Below are 9,355 nucleotides of genomic sequence, written 5' to 3'. Positions count from 1 at the left end.
GCAGCTCCCGCAGGCTGGGAGCTGGCAGAACATCCCTGCAGCATCGCCACCCTCTGGCTCAGGGGAAAAATTCGCTTTTCCTGCCAGAGAAGCATCTCCGAGGCCGCAGCCCCTCTGAATTCAGCACCTTTCTGTCCCCACTGGCAAGGAGAGAGCCAGGAGGAAACCTGGCCGCAGAACTTCCCGTCGGTGAGCAGAACGTGCGCGACAAAATCCTTAAGGTCAGCAGCGAGGCGAGTTGCTGTGGGGCTGCCAACCCTCATTTAATTTGAGGGCACCAACGTGTCCAGCTCATCCAGCCAATGACCACAGATGCCAGCTCATCACCACCTGGGCCCTCCGATGCCGCTGGCTAACCGAGGCAGAAGCAGGAGACAAATGATTTCTCCTCTCTCTGTTCAATAAACTCCCTTTCTGGGCCTAGGGGCGCATCCTGGCCATGCACTCTGGAAGACGTTGTCCCAGGTCTCCAAAATGGCACATGTGGAGATCAGGATACAAGAACTCCTCCGATGAACAATTAAAAAGGAGCGACTTCCCACGTGGCAGTTGTGACTATATTTAGCTCCGAGGGAAATTCCCTTTCCGAATTCTCTCCATGCTGGCTCACCCAGGTGACGAAGTGGTCATCATGTACAACATCAAGTGACGCGGGCAGGCAGACCCCAGGTTCACCTGTCAGAAAAGCTCTTTAAAAATGCCTGAGACTTCGAATCTCCTTTAGCTGAAGACTGCTCGCAGCCCAACCCAGAGCAGTACGAGGAGACGTCCGTGTGCACATCATCCAAAACAGGCGAGCAGATTGCCTGAGACTTCGAATCTCCTTTAGCTGAAGACCCAGAGCAATACGAGGAGCACATCATCCAAAACAGGCGAGCAGACGGCAGCCGTGACTAGAAAGGGTCAAACGCCGTTTCTCCTATTTCGCGGGCTTTTAATGGTAATTTTCACAATAATTTACAAATTTGCTGTTACACACATTATATATCCATTTAGTAATGAAAAACGTAAGTTAACTCAGCTCTCAGTTGAGAAACTGTTGTAAAAATGCCCGTGCTGAGGTCTGGTCTCTACTCCTGCAGTTTTGTATTAATACAGGCAGCCAAGCGAGTTTCTCGTGCCGAACCCGTCCAACCTGCTGGCCCTCCCCCAGCCCGCAGGTCCCTACAGCGCCTTCTCTGCTGGCACCCAGGTGAGGACCTGGAAGCTTCGGAGGGCTGAGGGGGGTGGACCTAGCACAGCGGTTGCAGGGCTCCAGTGTGACTAAGCCAACCCTTCGCCGGCAGCAATCCAGCCTCCCTCGAAGGGACAGCGCTGGGTGCAGCGCAGCTCCTGCTTAGCTGCTGCCTGGAGGCCCACGGTTCAGCCCAGCTCCGAGTTCTGCTCCGAAGCCCAGGGCCAGGAGGGCAAGGATGCCACGGGTCGGTGCCGAGTGCCACAGCAGAACACTAGATGGCAACTCATGACCTTACGCCAGCACTACCGGTCCCTCATGTTAACAAATTCACCCGCAGGATTTTGTTCAAAGGAAAGAAAGATAGGGAGACCTGAGCCCAAAACACAAAACAGCGGAACAGACCAAAGCTGGAGAATTCCAGGTGTTCAGCCATGTTAGTCCTCAGCAGAGGAGAGGAAATAAATCAAAGGGTGCTACAGCCTTGAGTTTTTCCACCTGAGCTGTTTCCATCACCTCAATAATTCACCTCTTAAAATAAAACTTGCTTTCCAGTAAGACAGGCTCTGTTTGCCTTTTACCTTCAGTCACTTCAAGCTGATTCAGCTTTGTGCCTCCTTGGAAAGAAGAAGTCAGCAGCAGGGTTTCTCAGAGAAATGCAATACAGCAAATTAAAACTGCAGTCAGTCTGGACTGCTGGAGGAAACGCAGGCAGAGCTGCTGGGTACTGCAATGAACACCGTAGGAGTTCTGCTGAGGCCAGGGAAGTCAGGCCTTTCTCTCCGGAACAGCCCAAGAAGGGTGTTAAACCTTGCACCTGCACGCACGCACATCAGAGTTTTCCTCACACTGAGCAACAACTGTCTCACAAAGACTTCCCCCACTACACTTTTACAGTAGTGTAACCACGGTCCCGACAATCAGATCACCCATTCTCGTCTAGTTTATATTTAATATGTGAAAAGAAAGGGAGTGCTTTGCAGCAGCCCCTGGAGGAGAGGGAAGAGCAGAAAGATTGCAACAAGCAGTCAATTGGTGTGGACAGCAACTGCTCCCTGGGAGCTCCCTTCCCCCTTACCTTCCTCCCCTCTAAAGAGTGCGGTAATGCAATCCACAAGGTAACAGAACTCTCGTGGGAGAATTTGTGGCACAATAGGCTGCAGCTCCTTTCAAAACGGATTCGTTTTGTTTATTTATTTTAAAGTCCACTGATCATCACAAAAAGAAAAAAAAAAAACAAAAAAAAAACCCCATGGCAAACGCAACTAAAGAGAAAAAAAGTCCAACCAAGACCTAAGAACCCAGAGCTACGAGAAGATGTGAGCCTGTGCTGCGCGGCGCCGGTGCACGCACAGGACGAGACGACACATGCGCGCTGCAGGCAGGCAGGCGCCTGGCGAGGGGTGGGTTCCTTTATGTTAACCGCTGAACGATGACAGCGTTGAGCAGGTTGGCTTCCTTCAGGGTTTGGTTCTCATCAGTCAGCTCTTTATTTGGGAAGGTGGTCATGAGGACGAAACTGGTGGCAGCCATCGCTGGCCGAGCATCTACTATGAAGAGCCGGATGTCACGGATCCTGTCCAAAGGGATCAAACACACAGGGGTGACCCCGTTACTGAACATCCTGTAAGAGCGCACGGCGACAGCCTGAATTCACCCTTCCCAGAGCATGCACCCCTGCGGTCGCTGCACTTGCTTTTCAGCTAACAGCAGAGGCCAGACAATTCCGATCTAACCTACTCCTCCGTAGGCTCCCATTCAGTGAAACAACACAAGCAGCTTTACAGGTTAAAGACTTTCGGCTAAACATTCTTTTACGCTGCCCAACTGAACGCTGGCGTTGTCAGGTGGCTATTTGAAATTGAAGGCTTCTGAACCCTTCAAGGTGAACAGGTTAACAAATTGCTTGCCACTAGCTGCTGTAAGCGACTGAGCTCGTCACACACAGCATAGTCTAGATGAGCTCAACTCCCACGAGCAGCCACAACAGCGACACTGGATCTATTTCTTGCACCTGATCATAGAAGGAGGGTTTTGTAACTGCATCACTCTTGATTCTCTTACAGAAACTGGAGGAACAAGTATGAACAAATGGCCACACTCTCAGAGATCGGGTAGGGGAGAAGGACTTCAGGAGAGAAGTCCAATAAAGCAGAAGGGCACATAGGCCAGCTTTGCTCATCCAAGGGAACTGAACTGCACCTCTGGGTGCTCCATTCAGCCCAGGGAACAGCCCAGTAGAACTGAGAGTCAGAATAACTGAACCAAGTTCCTAATGATCTGATTTCTAAAGCCCTTAGAAGAGATTCAGGTTTTTTATAGGTGACATTAAGGAAAGTTCTGCTGATGATACTGAAGCCCCCAGGTGCAGTGTCGCTGGCTATAATCCCTCACTATTTGGAAAGCAAATCCTATCCTTCCAACAATTAGCCACTGCCTTAAAACCCCACAATAATGTTATTCCTCTTCACCTATACAGAAGGATCCCCAGAGGTCCCTTTAGCAGGCCAGCCAGAATTTTACCATCTGCTCCATCTATGCACAGTTTGCAGGGTCATTCAGGCCTTCCCAGTCAGTAACCTGCGTATCCTGCTGTGTTTGTACCTGTGACTGTGGTTAAACTTCTGGACCAGTCGCCCACCGTCAGCGAGCCGGATTTGGATGTTGGTGATGGGCTCCGACTCATCAATAGCGATGGCAGAACTGGCTTTGGCTTCATTCTCTGCCTGCTGGGCTGGCGAGCTGGTGCCCATCACCTGGGGTGCAGTGCTGAGAAGAGGGAGACACAAGGGGAGCTGTTAAAAACCAAATGACTCAGCTGCAGGGTGCCAGGAATCGGGCAGTGAGCTTATCGCCTGCTGGGCCCAACTACCAGGGCTCCCAGTCAAGAGACACCAATGCAAGTAGGAAGTGAGACCTGAGGAGTCTGCTAGGCAGCAGGCACTTGCCTAGAACTTCACCTCTACCATCTCCCTTCGTAGCGCCATATCACGGGTCTCCACACCCCCACAGGGACAGCGTAACTTGGAAACACGGCTTCTCCGTGACACAGCATGGTGGTTCCAAACTAGGGATCCGCCTCCTGCCACGGAACGACTGCGCCATCTCACAGTACGTGCCAGTAAGGCTCATTTCCTCTCTTCGAGGAACACCTCGCACGCCATAGGCACTGAGTGCCTCTTCTTCAGAAAGATGACTCAAAAGGTTTGACCTAGCAGAACTCTTGAGTGACTGTCTCGCATCACACGCACAGCAAACCAGCGCTGCTGTCTCCTCACCTGCCCAGCTTCTGTCCTTCTCCAGTAAAAGCTTTGAAGACACTTTTAGGTTTCACATACTCCTCGTCACGGTGATCTTCCATATCCAGGTTCACTTGTCCACCCCGCGCTAACCTGCGCAGCTCTGCCGGGACTTCCCTGCAAAGAGAGAGTCCTAAGGCAGCTGCCTGAAGAAGGAAGCCAGGAAAGTGTGGAGAAAAAATGCCAACAACAGACCTCTGGAATTTCAGGAATTGCAGTGAGCTCTTGCTTAATGAACAGGTCAGATGCACCTCCCCACACCTCCCCCCACTAACAGACACAAATGAAAGGTTTCTTTCCCCTGGCCCTCACCTGGAGTGACACGATGCATCAAGAATTCTCAGCCCAAATACGAAAGTCTGTTCGTTCACTTCAGGCTCTCAAGGCCCACACAAACCAAGGCCACTTCCCATTTATCTGAAGTAAATGTTCAAGTCTGCCCTCCCATGGTTTCCATATGAAGAATCCAGCTCTCACAAGGGAGCTCAGGTGAAACGTGCCATTGATTCAGCATCCCCAATTCCACCAATGCTTATGTTTCAGCAAACAGCCATTCTTTCTCTCCCCTCTCGCTACGTACCCTCTGCGGATATCATCAAGAAACTGGGCATTGGACGGATCCTGGTAGCTCCTCAGTTCTCCGCTGTCCAGACTGAATCCACTCTTCCAGAGCTTCAGTACAACATGCACCTGCAGCAGCCCCCAGACAACAATCAGCCTCGCTAAAGCATATTCGTAAGAACAATAACCAGACGCAAAGTGAGAAGTTCCTGACTGGTAGAGGAATTTCAAGGTGCAGAAAACATTCCAGCCAGGTTCCTCTGTGCTGAGGGAAAAACCCAAAGCACTGGCTATGTAATGGCCATGCATCAATTCCTAGAAGGTGGCACTACAGACCCCTTTTTGATAAATATCGTTGGAGAGCCAGGAGTGTGCTAGGCGAGGAGCCTAAACCAAGCTCCCACCACGGCCTAGATGCGTATGTGGTCACAAACCAAGCACGAGAGAATCTTGCATTGATGCTGTTAGCTCCACATCTCTTCAACGCGTAAGAGTTAATCGCCCAGTGCTCTTTGCCCACTATTCTTCACAAGCTGCGCTTGTAAGGAATGCTCAGATCCTTAATTAAAAGTTCATCAGAAAAGTGCTCACCCAAGACCCAAGCATCTACCATTTTCTAATCAGAAATCCCACGAAAAGCAGGATTTACCGTACTTCTGCCCTCCTGAGTTTCTATCAAGCTTTATAACTCTCTGGGCTCGCAAGCTGGGTAGCTAGAGCAGAGAAATCCCTCGGGTGATGTCTACAAAACAGAACAGAGAGATACTCACATCCTGAGCAGCGTTCTGTCTCCTCTCTCCGGCCACGTAAGCAGACTCCTCCTCTGGAGTAGCCCCGAGGCGATACCCTCCCCCTGCGAAAGGCTGCAAGGGAGAGGGGTGGGCAAAGAGCTTACAGACTGACACAAACCCAAGACAGCTTGCTTCCCCTTCCCCAAACACCATCGTGGATGAACAGGGGGGCTTCGTGGCATCAGCAACACCTATTGCCCTTCAGGCACAGTGACCAGCTTGAACAAGTTAATAAATATGGCACGAGAAAGCGGCTTTTCTTGCCACTGTGACACACGAATTGGAGCTGCCCTGAGAGGAGTCCAGTTAGCTGCCTTTTAAAATAATTCCAGGACTCCACAGTACCAAAGAGCTGTCATGGTGGGAGCCTTAACTGAAACGGGGAACAGAAGGAAGAAGAACTCATCACTCCTCACCTTAGGCTTGCTAGTCTCGCCAGCGCTCTTGGCTGACCGATCAACAGCCACTGCGCCGTGCTCCTTTGCTCCTTTGAAGAGATCCTCCACCAGCTCGTTGGGACTCTTCTTTCTCGGAGGACCAACGATCTGCTGTCCACTTCTCTCCGAGCCACCGGCATAGAACCTAACAGAAAGCACACGGCTTCTGGGTAAGACTGGACCACTGCTTGTGACAGAACCCAGCAGTTTTACATCAGGATTCAGTTCATTTTTGTACAGGTTGGCTCAACAAATATTGGTGACTACCAGTGGATCTCCTACTGTAGCCACTTACAAGTTCTTGTACTACAGAGACTTTCTTTTTATGTCAGTTACTGTAAAATTATCCATTGGCCAATAGCAGCAAATGGATAATAACTCTCTCAGACCTAGCAAGAGAAACAGTCCAGCCTAACAAGGTTCAGTTTCAAACGCTAGCACCAGCTCTGTCACCAAGCTCAACAAGACTCCCAGCAAGCCTCTGACCCATCAGATGGAAGATGGGCGACACCTAACCAGTATTTTGAGGGAAGGCACACGTTCATGCCACACTGAAAGATCACCACACCCAGGACGGACCCGAACTGGAAGCAATGAATGCGCAGTCAGTGAAGTGCAATTAAGCACTTCTGGAAGATTGGCTTTCTTAGCGTCCAGCTGGCTTGTTAACACAGACAGAGCAAGCTCACTTCTGTTTGCAGAAGACCAGGCAGCCTACCTCGACTGAGCCACCTTAAGATACATCAGTTCCATTCAGTTTACCTTGCCTGTTACTCTTGAGGGTATTGAACTGCTTACAGCCGACATTGTGGATGCCTTTCCCGCTAGTACGCCATGTTCCCATTGGAAAGGGGACTACGTTTTTCTTTCCACCTCCACACATTACCCTTCAGCAGCACTTAAAACCAAAAATCCCAACCAAAAAAAAACCCCCAAAACTCCAAATAGAAAGAAAAACATTCCCTGCATTTTTCCCACATTTCCCCTCTCCTTGGACACAAATGACGATCTGGGCTTTCTTCTATCCTTAGCCAAGGGCTTCCACATCCTACCTCAGGATTTCTCTCAACAGCACAATTCAGTGATGAAAACTGGTGTTTACACAGCAACGCCAAGCACATGCTCGTGCACAGACTTTGCACAGACCAACTTCTCCATGCCAAACCTGAGATTTTTCACTACAGAGATTTCGTTATCGACTTAAATCTGCTTTTTTAAAAAAAACATGCACGAGTGGTAAGCCATCACAAAAGGGCAGGGATACACCTGCAGGTTTTAAGTCTTTAACTGAAAACTTACCGCTGTCCCTCCTCCTCTTCATCATCATCCTCCTGCGCATGAACAAGGTCTCTGAACGATGTTACTCGATGGTCACTGCAAAAGTCAATCGGAGAAGCACGTCAGCCTCATGACGCATTTCAACCACAGAAGCAAAAGCTCCTGAAGGCAGCAGTTAGGCTGACCCTGTTCTGCTTTCAGGGTCCGATTCATTACTCTATGAAATGACAGGTCAGGACTGGTATAACCGAGCGGTGACCCAAGCTCCTGGACCTCTCTGCCAACTACACCAACAGAAAACAGGAGCGGGTGCGTCGGAGGGGGCTCAGACGGCGGCTGCAGACACAGCAAAAGCAGTGAGTCTTCAGTCACCTTCCTTGCTCCTAGAGTTTGTTGCCCCTTTCAAAAAGCTGGCGCCCCTTCCAAACCTGCACAAGCACAGGTTTCTCTTCCAGGCCCCAGGGCAGTCCGGCCTCCACATCCTCCCCCTCTTGTTTCTGCCGAGGCTGTTAGCTGTGATCCAAACTGAAACAGGGTTCTTCTGCAATATGGACTTTATTCACCAAAACCTGAACAGAGAGCATTTTTCCTTCGAGATATAGTCAGTAACTCCTTCCCTTTACAACTGGATAGTATTCCCCTACTGCATAGGGATTTGGCAAGGAGCAATTTAACTTCTTTTTGTAAAATGCTCGACTTGATCAGATCAGGCGTCACATAAAATTAGAAAATATTTTTCCTGTGGAGATACAATTTGCTCAAACGAAAGCATCGCCAACTGATTGTCTTCTAACCTCAAAAGACAAATCAAGCTTTTCCTGAGCAATGAGGCAAGTTGTCCTAACTGATCTTTGGATTAAGTTGTGCAATAACATCTGCGCTTGCGAAGTATAAATGCTGATGTTTTCGCAATTTCTAGAGAGCCATCCGAGGTGAAACAGACCGAAACGCCGAGCTATTTCTCCTGAAAATTACCATACATCAGTGCCGTGGACAGAGCTGGCGTTTTTACACAAATAGTTTTCACTACCAGGTTAATGAGCCGCCAATAAACAGATCGGCCTGAGCTGAAGCTCCCTCCTCACCTGGCTGCAGTGCCTCTGGATATAGAGCTGGGTGTTGGCTGGGGAAGAGTCAGAATGTCCTCATCACCCCCGTCCTCGTAGAAACTGGCAAGCGCAATCTGGAAAGGAACAGCGCAGGAGCGTTTCAGGATGAGAGCAAACATCCCAGAACAATGGAAAAACCACACACAAATAACACCGCTGCAGCTCTGTCACGTTGGACCTCCGAAGGCACATCAGCACTAAGATCATTTCACGTCATTTCCCCTTCTGGAGGTCGTAGCAAAGACGAGGCTTTGCCAAATTCTAACGTTTGGCTTTGTTATGGTAGGATGCTCCCCACCCACAGCTATGCCAGAGCTGCTTCCCTGACCGGAGGCCCTAATTCTGCAATATTTCTGCAGGGGTTACGCTAAAATTACTGTTCTGAAGCAGCTGCTTCTGTGACATCCGTGGGCAGACTGTGAGCATAACACGGCCAGATGATTTAAGGGGGACGGGAGAGGGTCAGAATGGTGGCTGATGTCCCCCTTATAACTTGGGGGTGCTGGGACTGCTGCTGACAGTGCAGACAGCAGAGCACCAACAACCTCGCGAGCACTCAAGGAAAACCTACGCAAACCCGGCAAAACCCAGGAACCCCCGTTCCTCCCCGCGCTAGAAATGAGCTGTGGTCAGATTAACAGGAGAACCAGGACGGGGCTCGGCCCCAACCAGCCACGGACCCGCGGCCACGGCTCAGCCCGACCTC

At 50.3% G+C, this 9,355-nt stretch overlaps 1 protein-coding gene across 1 annotated transcript; it reads right to left on the bottom strand.

Annotated features, from left to right (window-relative positions):
• Positions 1-932: 932 nt before the first annotated feature.
• Positions 933-8,872, bottom strand: NSFL1C (NSFL1 cofactor). The gene is given in 9 exon segments (XM_009634807.2): positions 933-2,750; positions 3,779-3,943; positions 4,453-4,590; positions 5,054-5,163; positions 5,805-5,897; positions 6,242-6,407; positions 7,562-7,636; positions 8,626-8,810; positions 8,812-8,872. Coding segments are annotated over 9 exon segments (1,140 nt in total). The 5' UTR covers positions 8,857-8,872; the 3' UTR covers positions 933-2,587.
• Positions 8,873-9,355: the final 483 nt, after the last annotated feature.

The sequence above is a fragment of the Egretta garzetta genome, unplaced genomic scaffold (genome assembly GCF_000687185.1).
Source record: "Egretta garzetta isolate BGI_Z169 unplaced genomic scaffold, ASM68718v1 scaffold223, whole genome shotgun sequence".
Lineage (NCBI taxonomy): Eukaryota > Metazoa > Chordata > Aves > Pelecaniformes > Ardeidae > Egretta > Egretta garzetta.
This window is presented reverse-complemented; position numbering and strand designations above follow the sequence as displayed.